This window comes from Artibeus jamaicensis, unplaced genomic scaffold (assembly GCF_021234435.1).
Source record: "Artibeus jamaicensis isolate MK-2021 breed Jamaican fruit bat unplaced genomic scaffold, CSHL_Jam_final contig_414, whole genome shotgun sequence".
NCBI classification, from domain to species: Eukaryota; Metazoa; Chordata; class Mammalia; order Chiroptera; family Phyllostomidae; genus Artibeus; species Artibeus jamaicensis.
This window is the reverse complement of record NW_026521822.1, coordinates 1,012,735-1,039,132: the sequence shown is the minus strand read 5'-3', so window position 1 is coordinate 1,039,132 and position 26,398 is coordinate 1,012,735. Positions and strand designations below refer to the sequence as shown.

Genomic DNA, 26,398 nt, shown 5'->3' with positions numbered 1-26,398 from the left:
ATTGCCTGTAGCCTCAGGCAGTAATATGAATAGTAAGTTATTTATAACTGTGTTTTAAGTGGGCTTTGCTCTGATACCTTATTTGAGTAACTGCTTTAAAAAACAAGTTCATTTTAATCTTGGGTAATGTAATTATGATGTGCCTTGGTGTGTTCCTCTTTGGGTCCAACTCCTCTGGGACTCTGAGCTTCCTGGACTTCCTGGAAGTCTATTTCCTTTGCCAGATTGGGGAAGTTCTCCTTTATTATTTGTTCAAATAAGTTTTCCACTTGTTGCTCTTCCTCTTCTCCTTCTGGTATCCCTATAATTCGGATGTTGGAATGTTTAAAGATGTCCTGGAGGTTCCTAAGTCTCTCCTCATTTTTTTGAATTCTTCTTTCTTCATTCTTTTCTGATTGGTTGTTTCTTCCTTCTGGTCCACTCCATGGGTTTGAGGCCCAGTTTTCCTTTCATCCCTATTGGTTCCCTGTACATTTTCCTTCATTTCACTTAGTATAGCCTTCATTTTTTCATCTAATTTGATCTTTTGTGACCAAAATCAACCAGTTCTGTGAGCATCCTGATCACCGGTGTTTTGAACTGTGCATCTGATTGGTTACAATTCTAGAAGCAGCAAGCGATAAGGGGACAGTCACCTACAATGGAGTTCCCATCACACTCTCAGCTGATTTCTCAAAAGAGACCTTACAGGCAAGAAGGGGCTGGAAAGAAGAATTCCAAGTCATGAAATGCAAGGACCTACATCCAAGATTGCTCTATCCAGCAAAGCTTTCATTTAGAATGGAAGGGCAGATAAAGTGCTTCTCAGATAAGGTCAAGTTCAAGGAGTTCATCATCACCAAGCTCTTATTATATGAAATGTTAAAAGGACTTATCCAAGAAAAGATTAAAAATATGAACAGTGAAAGGACAGCAATATTACAGTTATTAACAACCACACCTAAAACAAAAGCAAACTGAGCGGACATCTAAAACTGGAGCAGAGCCACAGAAATGGAGATCACATGGAGGGTTAGCAACAGGAGAATGGGAGGAGGAAAGGGGGAGAGAAGGTACAGAGAATAAGTAGATAGAAGGTGGGGAGAAAATTGATGGGGAGGGCAAGAGTAGTGTGGAAAATGTAGAAGCTAAAGAATTTATGACACATGGACATGAACTAAAGGGGGGAATGTGGGTGGGAGGGTATGTGCAGGATGGGGACGAAAGAGGACAACCGTAATGGCATAATCAATTAAATATATTATTTTTAAAAATCTTCATATCACATAGAAATATATATATGAGGTATCTAAGAGATACACATAATCCTCATTGGGATTAAAAAATATATATCATGGGGGTGTAAAGTACAGCATAGGGAAGATAGTCAATAAAATTGCAATAAGTATGTATGTAGCCAGGTGGGTACTAGAACTATGGGATCACTTTATAAAATATATGATTGTTTAACTGCTACACTATTACCTGAGATTGATACTAAATGATATTAAATGTTAACTGTAATTGAAAAAAATCTGCAAATAAGCATTTTGTTATCAAATAGTTCAGCATCAGAACAAGGTTTCTAGTTCCAAAGGAGTTTTCTTTACACAATATCATATTGTAAAACATTTTAGGAAAATTTGATGCTACATCCTACATCCTGTTACAGTTTTTCTTTTACAGCTGGGTAACTCATTGTGACCTAAAAAGTATAAATTTATCTCATTCTTCTTAATGCTATACATGAAATGTAAGTATTAGTTCCTTTTCTCCTAGTACTTTATAATTATATGGTGCCAGATTAAGAGACCTGATTTAAAGTGACATAAAAGCCAACTGAAGAAAAACACAAACCTTTTTATTTACAAAAGCAAATCTCTCTTAACACAAAAGCAAAGGACATTATGCAATTAAATAAGGCAGAGGAGTCCAGAAATAGCATTCAAAGACAGTACTTCATGTTCAATAATCCCATATAAGAAATCAATCTCAGAGTAAACAGGAAATTACAGTTAGCCCTTGGGCCTTTGACAATTCATTTGCCAAGGTGTTTTGTGAATTCTAATTAATGCTCTAAATTAGCCACTACTTCTCAGAACATTGCACCAGAAGAATATGAACCTTAATAGATACAAACTGTTTTAAATTTGTTTTTGTGCTAGTTATTCCTTCATCCAGTATCCCACAAATAAAACAAGGGCATACTTAAGATTTATAATAAATTGAGTGCCTACTATATGCAAGGCACTGTGCTGGATGCTGACAGTGTGATGGTCACAGCATTCCTTGCCAAGCTAGCTATGTGCTGTCAGCCTGTTGAGTAATGGAGGATTTAGCCAGAATTGCATACACTTACACCAGTTTGCCAAAAGTGTCCAACTTAAGTGACTCAAAAGAGGAAATTATAAATATAATGAGACATTTCAATTCCCCCCCCCCAGAATTTAGTCATGTCTGAGCAGACCATTTAATATCTTTTTACCAACTTTGGACTTCAGCAATAGGGAAAACTGACCTCCATCCTTCTTTTGACAGAATATAAGTATTCAGCGAAATGTAGCACATCAATACTATTAAAAAGAAGTTTTTCTGTGGCTGTTGCAGGCAAAAAAAAAAAATGCTAAAAGAAATTTCCTGCAGGCTAGGATCAATTTTTAAAGGCTCCAACTCTGCTTGCTTTGCTGATAAAATTCTTCAGGAGATCATGGTCCATTTCTGCAAAGCCAGAAGTTTGTGTTACTACAGTTAAATGGTTTATACAAAACCTGAAGCAGAATTCTTCTAAATCCTAGGAACAAGAACAAAAAAAAATGTTTTAATAAATTCACATTTCCTATTGCAAGGCAACACAGAATGAAAATTCCTAAAACATACAGGCAAAGAAAAAGGATTAGGTAGCCAATAGGAAGAAATGTTGGTATGGCAATACCTAAAGAACAGTTATAACTACACAGCTAATATGGATCTATGTGTATGAAAAATGTAAATAACACAGTAAAACATTCAAGTTTCTCCATACCAACTAATGCTGGAGTTAGGCACCTACATGTATGAATTCTGTACCTTTTATAGTCAAAGCATTTGTACTGTTCATTCCACTTTCAATATTTGTTAAAAGTACAATATTCCTTTTTTACATTCCCCTGGGGACTTTAAAGAGTAAAGAGTTCTACCTGTAAAGAGTTTGTAAGAAAAAAAGTTGTCATAAAAATATATGGGGGGGTAGGCTGGGATGGGAGTAAAAGACAGAAAACTATACTTGAGCAATAATTAAATTTTAAAAAAATACAATAATGCTGGGAAACCACTTCACTGAAGTCATTAACAGGCCACTGTTCTTTTACAAGAACTCAAAAGATTGGATGATTGGATTTCATCAGACCCTGCATACCTTCATAATGTTAACTGGAAAATGCTTTGAGGAAATCATCACTTTCTCCTAAGAGAAATTCCTCAGATTGGTGTTTTTGGCTTACTGTAATGCACTCTGAGCCAAAGAATAATCCTGTAGTAATTCTCTTGATTAGATCTGGAAACTTGAGACAGAATGAAGGTGGCTGGCCAATTTTTTGGCCACAAGTTAGAGCTAAAGTGAGGCCATTTTGCAGAGACTCCAGTATGCCTTTGGCCCTGGGCTATGTATGCTGCCATCTTGACATAGGACAAGGTGCTGCCCAGTGGTGGTGAACTTTTTAAAGTTTATGCTCTATTAGCTGAAGCTAATTTATAGAAACTAAAGCCCAGAGTAATGTCCAAGCAATCATATGTGTACACAGTACATACTATAATTTCTTCTCTATACATGTGTAAATGATAGCAAATGCTAGAGATGAAAAAACAGACGAAAGAGCAATAATAACCATGCCAATCAAATTCACAGTATGTTTGAAGTAAAGAAGAAAACTGCATGAAGAAAACATATCTATTTCATCCCTGAAAAGTTTTGTAGGCTACCAGGGTCATACAGTATAACATTTCTCAGTCCCAGGTAAGACCTAAGTCATAGAACAGGCAAAATTCCACGCACACACTTGATATCACAGTTTGTGACTATACATAAAAATGTGTGTTATTAATATATACTGAGTATACCAATATCCACTTAAAATTATGGACTCTATCTTAAATTTTTAGAAATGACATTTCTGCCTACAGCACACTGAAATGAAACAAGATAGTAAATACACTGCTCTTTAAAAAAATGTATAATCTATTACAATAATTTAGATGCAACTATTAGATGGACTATAGTAAATACAGTGCTTCTATAGGCAAAGTTGAACACCAAATGTTTAATGATATGTGTCAGGCACTATACTAGGCACAAGGAATTTGGTTGTGAGCAAAGTCCTTGCCATTCCTAAAGGAGTTTACGTTCTAGAAAACAGACAGATGCAAGATAACCATACAAATAATTCTTATAAATAAGGGAATATGAACATGTCTTGGAAATTAAGACCTAGTTCAGGTAGAAACACTGTGCCCACCTTTTTGTTATCTGAGGTAGCCCACCAGAGTACAGTATTATCACAATGGCTTAAACAAACTAGGAAAAAGCATGATAATTTTTTTTGGCCATAAGCATTTTGCATGTTGTATATGCCCAATAAAGCATTAGTTTGATGAAAGACAAACATTCACTATGCTTTTAAATGTCAATGTTTCTAGGTGGGTAGTATTTTCTTTTTTAAATGTTAAGTAAAAAAAATCAGTATTTAGAGATACACATAATGTAATCTAGGGAAAGATCAGAATGAGTTGCATGAAAATGTTATGTTCTCTGGTTGATAAATCATTTCCTTTCCAAATTTTCTTTAATAAGCATATTATTTATGTAAGCACAAAAAAGGTTATAACCTTTTTTCCACCCACCACTAAAATGTCCCTTTATTTTTTTAACCAAAGGAGAGGATATCCTTACATCAAAAAAAAATTGAGTCTAGGAAGTATAGCCTGTTTCCTAAAGATTTAGCTCTAAGACAGGTTTTCTTTATTATCAAAACAATACATGGTCACTGTACAAAATTCAGAAAAAAAAGCAAAGATAAGAAAATAAAAATCATCCATAATCCCATCAGGTAAAGAGAACCATTGACTACTGTATTTTGCCTGTATAATACACACTTTTTGCCTGAATTTTTGAGGGAAAAAGATAAGCATTATACGTGGGTATAATGATTACATGCCATGGGTTTAGTAATCCCATGTATAATGCTCACAGAACCATGGGTGCACATTACACACAGCAAAATACGGTATATTTTTCAGTCTTTTTCTTCATAGATAATGAAGTTCAGTCTTTTAAAATCAGCTATTTATATATATATATATATATTTTTTAAGGACCATAGTTTTTTCCTTAATGATATATCTTGAATAGCTGTATAACTTCATGTTAACATTCTATAGAGTTTAAACAATCCTCTAGGGCTCATGTTGACTTTTTCTAATTTTTAAAAACTACAAACAATGCAGCAGTAGACATCTTTGAAGTTAATCCTTGTCCAAATCCATGATTACTTCCTTAAGACAAATTCCTGTATATGAATTTCTTAAAGAATTACATCTTTTAAAGGTCTTTTAAAAAAATTTGTTTTGTTTTCCTTTTTATTAAATCTATTGAGGTGACACTGGTTAACAAAATTATACAGTGTCAGGTGCACAGTTCTACAACACATCATCTGCACACTGTGTTGTGTGTTCAGCACCCCAAGTCATCACAATTTATCCCCCTATACCCTTCCTCTATCTTCCCAAATGCCCTCCCACAGCAATCACCACATTGTTGTCCTTGTCCATGACTTTTTTTCTTTTTTGCTCTAACTCTCTACCTCCTCCCCCTACCCAGCATAATACATATTTTACCAAATTGCACTCCAGGATGACTATATCAATTTGCACTTTCATTAGCAGTTTAGATCACCCGCTGTTCTGAGTCTGTATTATTTCTAAAAACATATTCCCCACTGTGACAGGTGTTTTTATTTATATTTTTCATTCATAAATCTATCTCTTTCATTTTTCTTAGTCAAACAACTCATGTTTTGAAGAACTATATATTAAAAGGACCCATGGACATGGACAAGAGTGTGGTGATTGCTGGGTGGAGGGGTGTAAGGAGACTAAATGGTAATGAAAAAATACAATAAAAATTTTTTCAAAAGAACTATGCATTAAATACGATAACCATTATATGTTACAGAAAATTTTCCCAGTATATTATTTACTTTCTAATTTTCTCTATGGTAGTTTTTGATGTATATCATTTGTTGTTGTTGTTTCTTTTAATCCTCACCTGAGAGTATGTTTAGTAATTTTAAAGAGAGAGGAAGTAGGGGTAGAGAGAGAGAGAAAGAGACATTAATGTGAGAAAGAAACATCATCCACCGAAAATGCCCCAACCAGGGATGGAACTTACAACCTTTTGGTGTATGGGACAATGCTCCAACCAACTGGCCAGGACCATATAATGTTTTTCATCTTTTTGAAATTAAATCCATCAGTCCTTTCCTTCAGGATTTTCTGCCTTTGAGGTCCACCCTAATATTATATAAACATATACCAATATATTTTGGCTGATATTTTATTGTATTTGTTTATACTAAACAAATACAATTTTGTTTATATTGTATTTATTATTATATTTAATATTGTGTTTAATATTACTTAATATTGTATTTTATTGTATTTGTTTATATTAAACAAAACAAATTTGTTTATATTGTATTTAATCTACCAAGACTATTTTAGTTTGAGATATGAAGTAGACACCTACCTATTTTTTCCAGAAGGTAGGCTAATTGAAAAAATGCTTTTCCTACCTGAGCGTCATACTTCACAGCAGCAGAGAGCAGAGCAATTGCATTCTCCTCACAGATTCCTTGCTTGATAGTTTGCTGGCAGAGCTTTTTCAGTCGGTTTTCTCTGTAAAATGTGGCCAAATCTAGCAATCCTGGCAGAAAGAGTTAGGTGGAGTGACTTCAAGCATCCTGATTTAAAATCACTCAACCCTTCAGAGATGATTTTTAAGATAGTCCATAGGGAAGGTTGTGTGAATAGACTTGTACTGACATACTCTGAGTGGGTAGCTCTACCTAAGAAAGTAGTTGAACTAAGCAAATAAGGAGCTGTGGAAAATAGCACAGTGAAAATGGCTTTAATATGTTTCCTAGAAATAGCCCTCTAATTATCCATCCTCCTGCATTGCCAATATCTGCTCTGGGGTCATTTCCATCAACACATGCACATGCCCTAATAATGCTCATCTCTTTAAAAAAGAAAAGAAAAACCTTTCATGGACTCATGTCTGCCTCTCATCACCCTACTTCATTTCTCTGCTCCTCTCTACAGCAAACCTCCAGGAGAAAGTTGTCTTTGATTCCATCCCCTCCACTACTGACATCACACCTGGGATTAACAGCAATGGCTTCCACAATGCCAAGTTCTGGGGGTTCTTTTCTGGTTTCATCTTACTCAAGATAGACACAGAATTTCATGTTGTTGATGACTCTATGTTTCTTGTCACTTGTTCGTGATATTCCTCTCTTTAATTACTCGCTCTTCAGTCTCTCAGCTGAACCTTTTTTTCCTGACTTCCAAATGTTTGGGTACCCCATGGCTCAATCTTGATTCTTATGTCATTTGTTTCCCTAAGTGATTCCAGTCCTATGGTTTTAAATACCACCTATAAATGTTGATGATTTCTGTCATATTAGTCACCTATTTTCACATATTTCAACAGAGTGATACACACATGCCAATTAACTTTAACTGAAGGGAAACTAGGAAGTACTCTAATCGGAAATGGCCAGTTAGCATTTGAAAGACCCTCGTCAGGAGCTTAAAATACTACCAGTTAAAATCTTCATTAAACTGTGCTAGAAATACTTTGTTGTTAGTGAAATGAATAGTGTTCAGGATATTCATCCCAAAATACTGGCTACAAATATTGTTAGGGTCCTTTTGCCTTTGCATGAAGGAGTTCAAGCATCATGAGCTCAGCAGTTCTTTCCCCTTGGAGTAGTACATTCACTAGGTTTTCATCCAGTTGTAGGCTGCCACCTGATCAAAAGCTTAACTAAATCTTATTACTAGAATATTGTAATACCTATTTCATGCTAACCTTTCATATAAGGTACTTCATAGAGGCCCTAATGGACAGAGAGCTGGGATTTCATCAGTCTTACAACTGTTTTTGTATCTATCCGCTCCTAAGTTTGGTACGGGTGGAAGAATTTGTTTGGAAACTCACTTTCATTTTAACATGACAAACAATAACAAAGTTATGGAAGGAAAGCCTATGGCCCATTGGAGGATACTGAAACCTTGAGAGTTGTGAATGGCTCCACTGTTTTTGGTCAGTTCTCAACAACTCCCAAACTCTTTAGAACAGCCCTATACAACCCCAAGCTTCAAACTCACATTGACTGACATGTACTTGCAGAAACTACCCTGACAAAGGACCCTGCCCTGAATCTCTGCTCAAGAAGACCCCACTTTCTACCTTCACCAGACACATCTCTCACCACAAGTATGGTTATGGAGCCATGCACCCACTCTTAGACCACATTTTGGGTACCTGGGGCCCTAGGATTACCCACCTAACTGACCCCGAGGCCACATGTATGAGTATTTCCTCCCCTCTAAATCATGATGCCAATGTAGAGACCCCCACCCCCAAGGTGTGGCCTAGGCTGAGAGAGTATGGAGCTTGGACATGCAGGCTAGGGTGCCTACACACCATTGTGATGGAGGATGTAGCTGGTGGTGGGAAAAGAAAGGCAGCCAGCTGCAAGCCTTTCCATGCCACTGTATTCCAGCACAGAACTCCAAGGAATAACAACTCTAAATTCCATCTAAAACTTAAACCTGACCCTTCAGTTCTCAGTGAAGGTATACTTTTCAGGGTATGAGGACTGAACATATCTTTTGTTCACAAGTCTGTTAGCTTGACATATAACTTTGAATTTTTAGACATATGATACATAGCCCTTAATTTGGACTCTTGCTCAGGGCCCAACAAATATTAAGGGTGAGCCTATAAAATAATGCTACTTGGATGTCTAATAAAGCAGCTCACACTCCTTTGACTTTTCAAACCCAAGAGCAATATCTCTCCATCTTCATCTTAGTGAATAATACATTCATTAACCCAGCCACTTGGACCAATTACCTCAGAGCAGTCATCCTTCTCTTTTTCCCTTATAACCCACATCCCATCCACTGACAAACCCCAACAGATCCATCTTTAAAATATCCAGAATCTGATCTCATCTGCTATAGCACCTAACCCAGGGTACCATCATCCCATATCTGAACCATTATAATTACTAATCTTTTACAAACAACATCACTCCTATGATAGAAGCTACTTGTTGCTTCTCCCACACATGCACATTCACACAGGTGGGAATCCATTCTCCCTTCTTCCAAAACCATAGAATATTTAGCTAAGCCATGGCCATCTGAATATGACCACACTTTCCCCAACCTCCTATGCATCTAAGTTATGGACTTAGTCAGCTCTGGTTCATGGTTTGAAATAAGTGGAACTTCCAGGGCCCGCCCTTAAGGGATGTAATCCAAGTGTGCCCTTAGACCATAAAAACAGAGGTCACATGTACCAATGCCCTGCACTGTATCCCTGTGTGACAGAAATTATTTTGTTTAAGCCACTTTTTTCCCATTTTACTTTAGAATTAAAGCAAATCCTAAATAACACAACCCTATGCTAAAAACTTTCCAAGGCTTGCCATCACACCAAGAATAAAACTCAAGGTCTTTACCGTGGCCTTCAAGATTATGTATGATGTTGCCCAGCTCTCAATTTCTCAATTCCTACCACTACAAGTCTTGCTCAGTACACTCCAGCCACTCTGGCCTTCTCCCACATCCCCCACATGCTAAATCTATTCCTGTCTCAGACTTTTGCACTTACTATTTCTCGTGCTTTAGAGGCTCTTCCTAGGGTATCTGCATGGTTCACTCCCTCATGACTCACCCAGGTCTCTGCTCAGTGCATTCCCCAGCAGAGGCCTCCCTTGACCCTCCTGACTGATGCTTGTATTTATTTGTTTAGGGCTGGTCTCCCTCATCTGAATACAAGCTCCACAGCAGCAGGGCCTCAGTCTGCCTCCTCACAGACACTGAGAGGAGCTGTGATACATGTAGGCATTGGCACTAAAACATTTGCAGAACAAAGGAAAATATTAAAACTTCAGAAATCAGACTTCTGTTTGGCTGAGTAAAATTAAATGTTGACATGGTAAAAAATATTATTAGTTTATACATGTAAAATGAATGTTTAATTTATAAATTGGGGGTTGAACTCTCTTTAGTTCCTTATGGAAGTAATTCCTTAATTTTTCTGTACCATTGGCCAACAATATTGCTGCCACTTATAAACTGAAACTTAGTATGTTTTTAACCCTGTGTCCATTGGATGATAGCATGTTGCTTTTTTTTACTGATGGGTGAATGCCCCTCACTCCTTTCAGGACAGGATGCAACAGACCACATCTGTCCTAAAGCCATCTGGGTCAGAAATTCACAGATATGGAAATAAGCAGGGCTAATTATTATGTGGATTTTATCTTTTTTTAATGCAAACATCTTGAGGGCAAGAGTTAGTTAAAAGTTATGTACAATACTAACATATAGCAACTAAGAATGGTACCCACGTGACAGTGGTGATGTTTTGATAATTCATCTATCTCTTAACAACGTGATCAATCTTTGTATTAAGTAGTAGCAAGGGAAAGCAGCTTGGGTTCAACACACAAAAAACGAGATACAAAGATTGCCCTCCTGGCGAAGTCCATTTAGGCTCTACAGAAACCACCTACCCAGTTACCCAGCACTTGGCTAATCTCTTGGTAAAGTGTGTGGCAATTAATTACCTACTGCCTCCTCAGGGGGAAGGCTGATGCTGTCTGTGTATAAATATTCCAAGAAGGCTCGGTAAACAGGATATGAAAATTCACTCATTTCTACAATATCATCCTCATTGTCTTCCAACGAAGAACGAAAATGCTCACACCTGAAGGAAGAAAAGGATGTCAGGTCCTAGTTTCTGTTCAAGAGCAGATAAACACAAGGAGTATGCCCCCATGGGGCTTAGAGGAGAAAAACTAACAAGGAGAAGGGAAAATCACAACACTAAACATGATACTCTCCAAGTTGCATACCTTCTTACTCTTCCTCTGTCCCTCGCTTCCCCTGCTGGCCAGTTTTCTAACCACCATTAATTCAAAGAGGTTGCAAATGCAAACCTGCTGTGGTGGAGCTGCCCCTGCAGCCATCCTGAGTGGAGACAGTGCCAGACTTACTGGCAGAGTTCCTACACCATGTCCACAGCACAGCATTTATGGAAATCAGGTGGGTTTGTCTTTATAACCTCTGAGTGATTTTGTTTTTCACTTCCTATTACAGGTTAAATTGTGCCTCCCAAATTCATATGTTGAAGCCTTAACCTCAGAATATAACAGTATGTGAAGAAAGGATCCTTACAGAGGTTACCAAGTTAGAATGAGGTCATTAGGGTGGACCCTAATCCAATATAATTGGTGTCCTTATAAAAAAGGGGAAATTTGGACACAGGCATGCACACACACAAGGAAAATGCCAGCCAAGGGTCACTAAAGATTGCCAGCAAACCAGCACCTAGGAGACTCATGAATCAGATTCTTTTTCCTAGCCCTCAGAAGGAACCCATCAAATGAACACCTTGATCTTGAACTTTTAGCCTCCAGAACTGTGAGAGAGTAAATTTCTGTTATTAAAGCCCAGTTTGTAAGCACTTTGTTACAGAAAACCCTAGCAAAGTAACACACCCATCCTTTATGAAGGTTTTTGGACAGTAGTAAGAAACAACAAATGTTACACAGCCTGACCTTAGTAAGAGGTAAACTTGAGACTAACATGCTATTTTGAGCTTGTGGTTTGTTGGAGTAATATTTATATGTAGTCACATAACAACATGATGATTTCCAAAATCATGATATAAGAACAAAGCTAGGCACAAAAGAATACATACTGCATAGTTCTATTTATTAAACTTCTAGAAAATGCTAGCTAATCTACAGTGACAGAAAGAAGATTGCCTGCCCCAGGGCTAGAAAATAAGGGATCTTTGAGGAGTGACAGAAATGTTCTGTATCTTAATTTGGGACAATGCTTTCACAGATATATTCATATGTCAAAGCTTCTAAAATGCACAGTTTACTTTCTTTTCAGGTTTTCTTAATATATTTTATTGATTATGCTATTACAGTTGTCCCATATTTTTCACCACTTTATTCCCCTTCACCCTGAACTCCCCCTCCCACCAGCATTCCCCCACCTTATTTCATATTAATTGGTCATACATGTACGTTCTTTGGCTTCTCCATTTCCCATGCTATTCTTAAGCTCCCCCTGTCTATTTTGTACCCACCAGTTATGGTACCATTTTTTATTCCCTGTACCTTTTCCCCCATTCTCCTCCTCCCCCTCCCCACTGATAACCCTCCATGTGATCACCATTTCTGTGATTCTATTCATGTTCTAGTTGTTTTCTTAGTTTTTTTGTTTTTGTTTTTAAAGATTTTATTTATTTATTTATTTATTTATTTATTTATTTATTTATTTATTTTAGAGAGCATGAGGGAGGGAGAAAAAGAGGGAGAGAAACATCAGTGTGTGGTTGCCTCTCATGCACCCCCTAATAGGGACCAAGCTGGCAATTCAGGCATGTGCCCTAGAATAGGAATTGAATCAGTGACCCTTTGATTCGCAGGTGGGCATTCAATCCACTGAGACACACCAGTTAGGGCTGTTTTCATTTTTTTAAGGTTCAGTTGATAATTGTGAGTTTGTTGTCATTTCGATGTTCATAGTTTTGATCACCTTATTTTTCTTATATAAGTCCCTTTAACATTCCATATAATAATGGCTTGGTGATGATGAACTTCTTTATCTTGACCTTATCTGGGAAGCACTTTATCTGCCCTTCCATTCTAAATCAAAGCTTGGATGGATAGAGTAATTTTGGATGTAGGTCCTTGCCTTTCATGACTTCAAATACTTCTTTCCAGTCCCTTCTTGTCTGCAAGGTTTCTTTTGAGAAATCAGCTGATAGTCTTATGGGCACTTTGTAGATAACTATATCCTTTTCTCTTGCTGCTTTCAAGATTCTCTCTGTATTGTCTTGGCTGGTGTAGCTCAGTGGATTGAGCATGAGCTGCAAACCAAAGGGTCGCTAGTTCGATTCCCAGTCGGGGCACATTCCTGGGTTGCAGGCCAGGTCCCCAGTGGGGGCCATGTAGGAGGCAACCACACACTGATGTTTCTCTCTCTCCCTCCCTTTCCTTGTCTAAAAATAAATAAAATCCTTTAAAAAAAGATTATCTCCTTATCTTTACTCTTGGATAATGTAATAATGATGTGCCTTAGTGTGTACTTCCTTTTGTCCAACTTCTTTGGGACTCTCTGAGCTTCCTGGACTTCCTGGAAGTCTGTTTCCTTGACCAGATTTGGGAAGTTCAAACAAGTTTTCCATTTCTGGCTCTTCATCTTTTCCTACTGGCACCCCTATGATTCAGATGTTGGAATGTTCAAAGTTGCCCCAGAGGTTCCTAAGCCTCTCATTTTTTTTTGAATTCTTCTTTTTTCATTCTGTTCTGGTTGAATGTTTCTTTCTTCCTCCTGCTCCAAACCATCTATTTGAGTCCCGGTTTCCTTCCTGTCACTGTTGGTTCCCTGTACATTTTCCTTTATTTCACTTTGCATAGCCGTTACCTCTTCCTGTTTTATGACCATAATCAACCATTTCTGTGAGCATCCTGATTACCAGCGTTTTGAACTGTGCATCTGTTCACAACAGATGAAGAGATAGGTTGGCTATCTCTTCATGGCTTAGTTCTATTTTGGGGGTTTTGATATGTTCTTTCATTAGGGCCACCTTTTCTTTTGTCTCAGCACACCTATTACATAGTAAGGGAAGGAGCCTTAGGTATTTACCAGGGCAGGACAACCCCCATCACTGTGTCGTGTTGCTATATGTGGTAGAGGGTTCTAAGAGGGAACAATGGCACTTGTTCAGCTCTCTGATAGCTTTCAGTCACTTCCCCCACTACCCACAAGCAAATTGGGCCCTTTTGGTGCTGGTTTCCAGATGGGTGGGTTTGTGTACATTCTAGGACCCCATGGGTCTCTCCAGTGAACTCTCCTATGAGGCTTGGAGTTTCTCCCACTCCTGTCACAACCCCCACAAGATTTTACAGTCAGGGGCTTTGAGTTTTTATTTCCCCACGCTGGACCTCTGGTTTGTACAGTCCGTCTTGTTCCCCAGTTGCTCTTCCCAGTTTATCCACATGCAAATGTGGGACCACCCAGTCCACCAGCCAACATCTTCTCCGCTGAGTCTTCTCTGCCCTGGCTGCCTGTCTCTGACCCTCCTACCAGTCTGAATGAATGTTTTTTCTTTAACTCCTTGGTGTCAGACTTCCATATATTTTAATTTTTCTGGCAGTTGTTATTTTTTGTTTTTAAATTTGTTGTTGTCCTTCTGTTGGTTGTGTGAGGAGACAAAGTGTATCTATCTACCTACACCTCCATTTTGGCCAGAAGTCCCTGAAATGCAAACTTTAAATGAATCTAGCTCATTGAGCAAAAATTATATATATCAATATATTTAAGTTTTTAAAAAATATGTGTTAGCTCTATCTTAGATCTTACTACTTTGGAAAAGCCTTATCTTCTCTCTTTTCAAGCATCTAAATGTTCATTACTCTACAGCTGACTGAGGAAAGTGATGTTTATGGACTGAGCCCAGTTCCTAGCTTGGAAATTTACTTGTGTTGAAACAGTCTGTACAGTGCTAAAAGCACACAACACACTCACCTACTGGAAGCTAGCTATTCTCTGAAGCCAAGGTAGACAGACCATTTGTAAAGTCCTGTAAAGAAGCCTAGAGTACTTATGCCCTAAACTATAATTCTTCCACTCATTGCCTCTAACCTCTATAATTTCTTTTTTTAATCTTTCTAAAATGTTTTGTTTTTCTTCATTTATTTTTTTAAAGATTTTATTTATTTATTTTTAGGGAGGAAGGGAAGGAGAGAAGGAAATAAATATCAATGTATGGTTGCCTCTCGTGAGTCCCCTGCTGGGAACTGGCCTGTAATCCAGGCATGTGCCCTGACTGGGAATCGAACCGCGATCATGTGGTTCGCAGGCCCGAGCTCAATCCACTGAGCTACACCAGCCAGGGCTTGACCTCTATAATTTCTTGTTTCATGTATAATGTGTTTCTCCCGGCTGCACTGTAAGCTCCTAAGGGCAAAATCTTTCCTGGATTTCTTTGCATAATTACTTAGGTGCCCTGGTAGTTTCTTAGATTTCCAAATAATGAATGCATTCATTTCAATTCCCAAAATAAATAATTCCTTACCTAATTTTGAGAAGGACTTTATGTGCATAAATATACTTTCCATCCACCAGAAATTTCAGGTCTGCGGTATTAGGATTGTCAAATTCCCTCTTCAGTGACTCAGCTACCGTGAGGTGGTCATCAGGTTCTAAGAGAATAATACCAATGTTTCTGAGTTAACTACAGACAATGAAAATGGAGGTTGCAATATAGCACTGCTCTCTAGGCACTCATTAAAATATCAATTCTCCAAAGTAATTAAATTGAGCAACACTTTTCCCCCTAAGCATGAATTCACGCCTCTGTAATTATCAAGGATTAGAACCTCACACACATTTGCTTCTAAATCTGGCAAAACAACAACTATGAAGTCCAAAACAACCTCATTAAATGAAAATTTGAATGTCTGTGTAAATATACTATCTAAAAAAAGAGTTTTCTCAGTCAAAAAGCAGTGAAATAAAAGTACTTTTAATTTGGCATGTAGTGTTGGTGTCTGATACTTTTAAGAAAAACAAATCCATCAAACTAGTTCCTTTTCACAGGAGTCCATTAAAGGGAAATAAATGATATGATACTGCACTTAACAAAGTCCTTCCTATCAAAATAAAATAACCATAGTTCTCTTCCTAGTTTTCAAGCCATTAGTCAAATGGACAATGATCAGCTCACCCACAGAGAGTAGGCGCCAGGAGACAGCGGGAGTGGCAAAGCAGGCAAACACATCATCCGTGCAGGAGAGGTGGGTGAGGTGAGGCAGGATCACTGACTGGCCCCGGCACTGGCCCCACATGTACACATGCCCTCCCTGGGTCTTGGCAGCAGATGTGTGGGTAGGGTGGCAGGCTGCAATTTCTATAATTCTAAGTTCACGAACACCAAGTAAACACAGTAAACAGGAAATGAGTTGATCTCTGCTTCCTTAGATTTGATTTAAAAAACAAAACAAGATTTACACACCTAGTCTCTTAAATTTTCAAGCAATATACAGATATTTACACTGAAGCTATACTTCAATTCACTTATAACTAGTGAAGATCTTATCACTTCTATCCAGTAGGCCTATAAAAATATGTACCATCCTGCCATGTCCAGGTGCCTCAGTTGGGTGCAGTGTTGTCCCTTACACCAAAAGGTTTGGGGTTTTATCCCATGTCAGGGCATGCATAGGAGGCAACTACAATTGACTGATGTTTCTCTCTCTCTTTCCTTCTCTTTCTCTCTTTCCCTGCCTTCCTCCCTCCCTCCTTTCCCCTCTCTGTAAAATCAATAAGCATATCCTTGGGTGAGGATTAAAGAAAAAAATGTACCATCCCATTTTAAAATTCAAGTACAATCTAAGAGAGGACAGGCCAGGAGAAAAAGAAAGAAAATTTTTTGTTAAAATACTACTTACTGAACTAGATAGTAAAGAGCTGCCTCACCTTGACTCAGGTCAAAAAATATTATCAAAGCATCGCCAATTTTAGGGTTAAATGGAATATGCTGTAAGTAACCCTGCCTCACACTGCAAACAGTAAATCCAGTAGTTATAATTCACTGAACTATCTAGAGCCCAATAGTGCAGTTTTCTGTGATTATCATGTAGACCCTAATGTTCATAATTGCCAGGGGTTAGTTCTCAGAACAGTTCCTAATAGAAAATACTGATTTGGAAATAATTACTTTGCCCTGAGAATAAACCATCATACATATTCAAAGGAGATAATAAACTATTTTACCCTGAGTGAGGCTATCATCTTGATTTTGTCACAGCAGGCAATGGTATCAACATCCTTAGTGACTTTGGCTCAGAACTGCAGAATTATCTCTGGCCTCCCTTTCCTCACCACTTTCTTCAGAATATCCAATTGGCAAATAACATAAATCCTTTGCAATTTCTCCCATCTGCCACCACCTTCAGTCAGACACACCCCACATCTGGACGAATTAAACAGCCTCCTGCATCTCTGCCTTAGAACTTCTCTCTGCTCTGACCCAAATTGCATAATACTGGCAGGAGAATAATTCTCTTAAAACATCATTTTTATCAGTACTTTCAATCCTTCACTGACTTTCCACAGTATACAACTCAGACAAGTGACATTAAAGCCTTCCATCATTGGGCTTCTGCTTATGTCCACCCTTCTTTCAAAAGAGTTTTGGCCACACATCCTATGTTCCAACAAACAAATGTATTCACTACTTCTCAATGCCTTTATTCACAATTAAAGTCCTTAATTAGGAATGTTCTTTCCTTTCTCTTTGCCTCAGAAATCCTACCCATCTCTTAAGGCCCAGTTCAGAAAACTCTGAGGCAAGAGGAGGCTCACCTGAGCTCTTGTAGTACTTCCTATCCACAGGATGCCAACCTGGCCCTGTTATCTTCAGGTGAATTTGTCTTATCTATTCAGTTAGATTACGAGTTCCTATTAGGCTGATTCACTCACTTATTTCTCTCCTCCTAAGCACCCAGTATAGTGCCTTACTAAATATAATTTATAGATAATTTTATTGATAAAGATTCAACAACACAGAGCAACCGGGGCGGGGGTGGGGGGTGGGTAAGACCCCATGGGCCAAAGCTGGAGATATTCCTTCTCTGTCTGCTTTAACTAGAGGTTTCCCAATCAAGGAGGGAGGATGGCATTGTACAACCTGGATATTGCTGTGGTAGCTTGTCTCAGAAAGCTGAGAGATATATTGTTTTCTTGTGCAGCCCAAGTAATATCACTGACTAGAGGATAGCTCTCAGCTCTTGAAAACTGCCCAAGAGTATTGGAGAAAATGAGGCTCTTATGTCCTAGTTGTATGTCTCAGAATGGATGTTATAACTAAATTTGAATCTTAGCTTTACCACAAAGCTGTGTGACTGCTGGAATGTCCCTGAATATCTATGAGCCTGAGTTTCATCACAGTGAAAGGCCAATATGTGAGACTTTAATGAGAAAATATTAAACACCAAGCACAATGTCTGGTGTACAAATCATAGCCTAACAGTAGAGGTTTCTCAGTATTACTACATCTACCCAGTATTTTAAGTGTGAAAGCCTCCCCTGTATAGAGACTGTATATTTCTAGTAATCGATTCAAAATAGTAAGGCTTTTCCTGTTTACATGGTTTAATCAGCCAAATTGACCTAAAACGAACCTTGCCTACATAGGGAAAATGGTCAATACTATTTTGCTTCCTAATAAAGATATTTTTTTTAAAAAAGGGGTAGCAGGAAATAGAATAAATACATTTATTCCAAGAAAACTGAATCTACTATCATGTACGCCCACATGTGAGAGTAGCAACAATTGATTTTAATTATTGTAGCTCTATAGTATAACTTGAAGTCAGATAATGTGATTTTTCCGGCTTCATTCTTTTTTCTCAGGAATGCTTAGGCTATTCAGGGTCTTTTGTGGTTCTATATAAATCTGATTTTTGGGGAGGTCTATTTCTTTAAAAAATGACATGGAGATTTTGATGGAGATTGCATAAAATTTCTATATCGATTTCAGTAAAATCCCCATTTTAATGGGGATTCTTCCATGGACACAAAATATCTTTTCATTTCATTGTGTGTTTTTCAATGTCTTTTAATAATGTGTTGTAGTTTTCAGTAAAATATTAGTTTCGGTTGTGTAGTAGACAGGACATTGGCTGGGAGTCAGAGGTCAAGTTACTTAAAAAAAGAAAGAAAAGAAAGGTGGTGGCTTGTGGTGAAGAGTATATGAAATAAGCTAACCAGCGTACTGCACATTAAAAAATGTTTTTTTCGCATTACTAACAGCTGCTTCAGGCACTATGGAACCTGCCTGGGGTCTGAAGAGAGAAGTAGCACATCTGTGAAACTGTAAACAACTCCCAGATAACATCATAGTGCAGCACTACCTACAAGTGCTCTGGTGAGTAAGGGGGGAATACCTGGGTACTCCTCAGGGAGTATTTAAAGTAAAAGGGAGTTCAGTTGGGCCACAAAGGCTTTGGATGAGTAAGAGCACATGAGCCAGAGAGAAAAACATGTACAAATTTGTAGGCAGATGGCAGAACAGCAAGGCTAGAGAAGGTACAATATTAAGAGGGCCTAAGTGGAATAGACAGGAACAATAAGGTTTGCTAGGAACAGTGGTATCAGTCTGAAATCCAAGGCTGAAGGGTTTAGATTTGATCTGATGTATTAGACAAATGGGAAACAGCTTTGTAAACGGGGCCATAACATAATAAAAATGGAGTTCTTAGATTAATCAGGCAATGGTGTATAAGACAGGCTAAAAGGGGAAAAAAAGAATAACTATAAAATGAGCTGGAGAAGGCTAATGGGTGTGACGTCTTGTCCAAGCATGGTTCCAGGGAAGAATTGGGTGGCCTTTGATATTGTGAGAGTTCAGAACAAGTCACCCCAAGATGTGCTTCTATGGTATGCAGATTGTTTTCTCAGTTAAAGGCAACTTTAGCAATGGGCTCAAGAGAAATTTCTGCCCCTCCCTTAACTACCTAGAAGAACTTGAATGAGGGGCCTCACTCAGAGTAAGAGATTATCAGAGATAACCTCTTTTGACCTATCTATTGGGCAGAACAAACTTCTATTTATTAAACATCTGCTCTTCTTATCCTGCAATGACTCACTGAAGCCCCCAAGGCAACTTACCTCATCCCTAGCTCAGGAAATCTTATATACTCCTGTTCCCTTGCTATCTTTAAACCTCTTGTGCATGTAGAGTCTAACTCATGTTTGTGGGGTTCCATACCTTTGTATGTATTAATTCAGTTGTTTTCTCTTGCTAATCCGCTGCATCTCTGTTTGATTATTAGACCACCCAGAAGAACATTTGAGGACAGCAGAAAGTTTATTCCTCCCCCAGAATATCAATGAGAGAAAGGTGAGGCTTCAAAGATGGCCTAGGAGTATAAGCAAATACCAACCTGACTGTGGAGGGAGAGGGAGATAGTGCTGGGCTTAACATACAGATATCTAAGCAGTTAACAATAACAAAAAAAAGCCTTCTACATTTTAGCCACTTTAGTTATAAAGCAATCTGGTGTTCTGTGGGAGAAGGGGAAGTTAGAACAACACTTTATTATTATTTTTTTTAATATTAAATTTTATTTAGTTACTTTTCAAGTACATTTTTTTTTATCTATTTCTCCCATCCCACCCCACCCCCCCCGCCCGGTCTCCCCCCTCCCTCCCATTCCCCCCCCACCAGTCCTCATCTCTGTGTCTTTCATACAGAACACTTTAAATAAACAGTAATTAACTGCTCTGTTCTCATCAAATTTAATCACTTCCACAATGACCTACAAGGCAGAGAGACTTTTAAATTATTTGAATATCTTTTCTGTACTCTGGGAAACCACTTAAAATGATAGCCTCCCTTTTCAGTGATAATGTTCTATGAAAAATGTAACCAACTGAAACACAACAGTGTCTACCTATGCTAAACTACCCACCACATAAAATAAAAAATAATTCCTGCAATCATTTCTGAATGTTTGTTATTAGCCTTCATAAAACAAGAGCAGCCTTTGTCATGATAGGAGGCAGAAACACTGCTTCTTGGAGAAAAGTTGGTACAGACACAGCAAAGGGGTTAGGATATGGAGGGATGTGGACCTGGCCTTCCCTAAGCATGGCCTGGTAACATTTTCCTAAAACACCCAGTGCTTTAGGGAGGTCAGAGGTGGGACACAGGCTTGGCTGACTGCAGCAGCTGATACAGGAAGGAGAGTGGAGAATACTGAGAGGGAATATTCAGGTCTAAGTTTGGGAGCAAAGCCACTGCCTAGGCCCCCTAAGGTCATCTGTTTTTGCACCTAATTCATACCAAGAAACACATTTTCCTGAACCACAGAAGACAGAATACAAATGTCATCAACATCTTAAGAATGTAAAACAGAAAACAATGAGGAGGGAGAGGAGAGGTAATTTGTGAGGGAGAAGAATAATGTACAATAGCTGTCGGAGGTTTAGTCATTGTAGTTTGTATAGAGTAGCTATCAGAGGTGTAGATGAAATATGGCTAAGGGAAAATAGAATATTTAACATATAGTCAAATTCACCAACTATTCAAAAGTCAACTTTAAAGAGGAATGAACACTCCGGTTAAACAATATTCTAATACTTGCAGTAAATTCCCCATAATTCTATATTATGTCTAAGTTTTGCTTAATCACTAAGAAACAGTGAAGTTATTTTGAAAATGCACATATTACCTGTCCTTTTCCACAACGACAGGAGTGGGATAGGACTGGTTACTTTTATTGCCAGTGCCCAACTGGCCATAAGAATTTGCACCCCAAGCATATACTTGGCCATCATCTGTTAATACTAAAGTGTGTGCGTAGCCACAGGCAACCTGAAAGAAAAAAACCAAATCCAATCAGGCCTGAAAATAGGAAACATGCTTTCACAAAATAGGTTAAGAATCAAAAGTGAAAAAAAGGGAAAAGACAGCCTGCCCAGAGAAACAAGCATTAAGTTAACCAGTTCCTCCAGAACTAGCTCAGGCTCTCGTGTGCCCAAAACTATACAGTAAAACGGACATCAGTCTTTAGTGACATGAGCCTGGTATTCACTTTTAATATGACATTCTTTGTGCTCACAGAGATCAAGGGGTATGAAGTTAGTAAGAAATAAACGCTTTTGTTTTTTAAGAATAATTTTCTTTTTTTAATTATTAAAAACACATGTTCAATGTGAAATAATGTAAATATGAAAGTAATCTCAAGATCAATATTTTCTATTTACATATAGATATGCACAGATAGCTTTTTTGAGCAGTTGTATCTTTTTTTAAAATTCTCAGCCAAGGTTGTATATTAATTTGAGAGACACAGAGAGAGAGAGAGACATCAATGTGAGATAAACATCAACTGGGTTCCTCCCATGCCGACCCCAAATATGGATTGACCCACCAACTCAGATACATGCCCTGATGAGGAATCAAACTTGCAACCTTTCTAGTGTATGGATCAGTGCTCTAAGCAACTGAGCCACCCAGCCAGGGCTGTATCTTTTTTACTTAACATTACATGTACCACTATCCCCAAATTATTAATAATCTTGTATCCTTTGTAAATATCATTTCTGTTCACATAGGTTTAGTATAATTTATTTAACTATTAACTTATTGTTTGATTAGATAGATTATGCTACATTTAGTATCTACTAAAGTTTTCTTCTTCTTCATCTTTTTTGGTTATGTCTTCTCCACTAATTCTGTGACTTTCTCTTTGGTGTCTTAGAATGGAGTAGAATTATAGATCAAGAGGTATGAATATTTTTAAAGCTCTTGATACATATTGTCAAAGTTAACTCAGTAAATATTTTTAAAAATTATATTCCAACAACTATGTATGAGAATGTTCCAGAAATTTAAATTTTCTGATGAATAACTACAACTCAATTCATGGAAATAAAGCTTAAACTTTTACTTCACTGAAGACATCCAAACAGCTAAACTTTTCATCTTGCTATAAAAACTGTTTTTAATACATTGATATTTTTGTCACTGAAGACTTAATAACATGTACATATAAACCAACAGTGGACATACCCGCTGGACACGTATGCCTTGCAAGGCTGCTATTCTACAGGGGGTTGACTGGTTGCCACTACTGCCAAGTCCAAGCTGTCCATTTCCATTGTAACCCCAGACATAAACCTGAGAGAAAATGAGAGACTCAATGCCAACAAAAGGCCAAAAAGCGATCAAGTTCTCTATTATGAGAAACATGCTATGTTGGTATGACACTGATAAGGCAAACAATTTTTTGAAATAATATGAAATAACCTTCTTACCTCCCCAGTGTCCACCACCGCCATTGAGCACATCTGACCGCATGCTATGTTCACAACTATTCTATTCTGTAAGCAGCCAGTGACTCTCCGGGGGATTGGCTGATTAGCTGTTGATCCAGAGCCTACCTGCCCAGAGTTATTATAACCCCAGGCAAATACCTATTTGAAAGAAGAAATCAGTTCATGAAATATAATAATTTATAAAGCATTTCAATTGGATACTAATATATACTTATGGCACTTCATCTTTGCTCTCAAAGTGACTGATATCCATAAATTGTCACAACATAGGCAGAGAGGTTTTTGTAAAATTTATAAAATGTATTCATTTATAATATTAGATTATTTGTGTTAGCTACATAAAAAGTAATTATTATTACATATAATATAAAATTTATAAGAATATCTACTTTGCTTCAGCCATATTTTTTCAGCATTTGGAGATTTTTTTCTTTTTGTAAATAACCCCTTCTACTATAGCAATATAGAAGAAAAAATATCCCTTTAGATTTTGCAATAATAGAAATTCTTGCTACATAAAGGTAAACCTGATATACATATAAGCACCGTGACTATAGTTGCTAACAAGAATAAGACTGAGTTTGAGGGAGGTGGTCATTTTAATCAAATGATCATACTTGTTCTAGGACTGCTACAGGAATTTATATGATCTTATTGGAAAAAAAATCCGTGAGCTTTATACTGATTATTCTTACCTCTCCATCAGATGTTAATACCAAAGAATGGTAAGACCCACAAGCAACTTCAATCACTTTTTTGTTTGACAAATTAGTAGAGATATGACAGGGCACTAAACCATGGTTAGTTGTCCCATTGCCCAGCTGGCTATAAGCATTATGACCCCAAGTAAAGACTTCTCCTTCTGAAAAAAAAGAAACATAATTAGCTTTCAAAATATCTACTTTGTTATATGAAAATGCATTTTGCACACTTCTACAAATGAAAACTAAAAATTTAGTTGCAAAAGCTAATCAACTTCACTATTCCACCAAATTCATTTTATAAAAAAATACATTTGAAAAGTATAAACTACATTCGACCTCAAAGCAACAAGATGGAATTTAAATAAATGCAATTATAATAGCTAGAAGATAGGTTTTAATAAACAGCAGGGGAAAAAGGCTGCTAAGAGTAATAAAAGAATCTGAAAGATAAAAAGATTTCACTTTTCTAGGCCTTAATTTCCTTATCTATAAAATGATCACCAAGTTATTTTAATCTTTGTTATTATATCACTTATACAATATATGTTCATAAAAGTTCATAAGATATAGATGCACAATTTCATAAATAATTATAAAGTACACACACCCATGTACTGCTGTTCAGGTGAGGAAATGTAACCTTTGATCACCCCCCAAAACCCAATATATAAGCCTGAATAACAGAACTTAGGTTGTCCTATTTCTGAGCTTTAAATAAATAAAAGCATATAATATATAATATACTCATTTCACCTATATTTTCTACCATACTGTCTTTTTGTGCTACATTCCAGACAATTTCTTCTGATCAATCTCCCAGTTTGTTAATTTTCTCTTTTGCTGTGTCCAAATGGCACCTAAACTTGCCTACTGAGATTTTCATTTTCATAATTATTTGTATATTTGGTTCTTTTTCAAGTCTTTCATGATCTCTACAAGTATCATCAAGCTCATTTTTTTCAAACAATATATAATGCCATCTTATCATTGGTGTCTGGTAATTCTAATATCTGATATATAGCAGTCAGTTTTTGCTGTCTTTTTTGCACCAGTTCTCATTCATGGTGCCTGTTTCATTATGTACCTAGTTGTCCTTGACTATATGCTGCTAATTGCCACTGGAAAATTATTCTTCAATGGCATCATACTCCCTTGGGCATAGAATGAACTTGCCTTCCTAAAGAAAGGATATGCATCCAATTCTTGAAGGTACTTAAAGGTGTTTCTAATGAATTCAAGACTTGAGATTTCTTGGACCACCCAGACTGATGTGAATTGGGATACAAATACATGGTCACAATTCCTCGGGTAGAGATTTTCTTTCTTTTTTTCTTCCTATTTGCTCAGAGCCAAGGAATTCTTTAGTTCAGTCCTGTAAGATGAAAGAACTGTCTCATCCTTGCCCTAAGAGGATAGTCCTTTGTGGTCCCAGCCTAATTTGTGAGGCCTTCGACTTACTTCACATAATGAGTACAATAGACCACAACTCTATTCAAGTGAATCTTTAAGGAAAAATTAGCTTCAGGTTCCCCTCTGACTTCTTGGGTCACTTTTTCTCCTAAATCTTATCTAATAATTCCTTTTTGCCTTGTGTTTTTATGCCCTTATGAAAAATATTTTTAATATTTTATTTAGAATTTTCAGTTGTTTTCAGTGAAGAAGTGATCTGAACAATCTAGCCTGCTATTACAGGGAACCAAAATTCCCTAGAAGTTATTATTTTACTGTGAAGTAAGTATACAAAAGAACATAAAGTTTATTTTCAGTTTAAATAATACTAACAGTACTTATTACTAATAATACTTAAGAAAAACTATAAGGTATGTTTTAACTATAATGACTCATTATTCTGAATTCATGAAATAGCCATGAGAATATTTAATTTCTTGTGTTACTAAATACCAACTACAGTTATCAGCCACTAACATAAGAATCACAGAATGCTAAGAGTTGGAGGGGATCTTAAAATCTGGCTTTACTCTTTCAGTTCATAAATCAGAATCTCAAATTCAGAAAGTCTACAGTTATTTCACAATTTAATACAAAATAATTACACTTAAAAGTATAAACAAGCTCTGGCTGGTGTAGCTCAGTGGATTGAGCATGGGCCTGCGAACCAAAGGATCACGGTTCAATTCCCAGTCAGGGCACATGCCTGGGTTGCAGGCCAGTTCCCAGCAGGGGATGCACAAGAGGCAACCATACATTGATATTTCTCTCCCTCCCTCCTTCCCTTCCCCTCTAAAAATAAAATAAAATCTTTTTTAAAAAGTATAAACAAAAGGGGCTTACTGAGCTTAAAGTGCCAATAATTGCTAAATTCTATCTGCTACATTACCTTACTTTGGTATTCAGATATGTTCATGTTTCATGTTGTCCAAAGCATAGTCAAGTTCACAGGGCAGAGCCAGAAACTCTTGCCCAATCAAAAAGTATGTTCTTGATTGAAGGGGTGGTCCTAGTCTTGTTTCTCAATAAGCAAAGCAAGGGCTGAAATTCTACACTGTGTT

At 37.3% G+C, this 26,398-nt stretch overlaps 1 protein-coding gene across 4 annotated transcripts in view; it reads right to left on the bottom strand.

The window, feature by feature from the left end:
• Positions 1-1,819: 1,819 nt before the first annotated feature.
• RCBTB2 (RCC1 and BTB domain containing protein 2) overlaps positions 1,820-26,398 on the bottom strand; it is a 58,117-nt gene continuing 33,538 nt past the window's right edge. For 2 of the 4 annotated variants that reach the window (XM_037152043.2, XM_053665442.1), the window contains exons 4-12: positions 23,880-24,046; positions 23,164-23,322; positions 22,919-23,026; positions 21,576-21,718; positions 16,064-16,254; positions 15,413-15,539; positions 10,881-11,020; positions 6,804-6,934; positions 1,820-2,770 (exon numbers count right to left, since the gene is read on the bottom strand). In XM_037152043.2, the coding sequence (XP_037007938.2) occupies positions 2,630-2,770; positions 6,804-6,934; positions 10,881-11,020; positions 15,413-15,539; positions 16,064-16,254; positions 21,576-21,718; positions 22,919-23,026; positions 23,164-23,322; positions 23,880-24,046 (1,307 nt within the window). In that variant the 3' untranslated portion in view covers positions 1,820-2,629. Of the gene's footprint in view, positions 2,771-6,403; positions 6,523-6,803; positions 6,935-10,880; positions 11,021-15,412; positions 15,540-16,063; positions 16,255-21,575; positions 21,719-22,918; positions 23,027-23,163; positions 23,323-23,879; positions 24,047-26,398 lie in introns of all 4 variants that reach the window. The other 2 variants (XM_053665443.1, XM_053665444.1) reach the window with 2 other exon arrangements.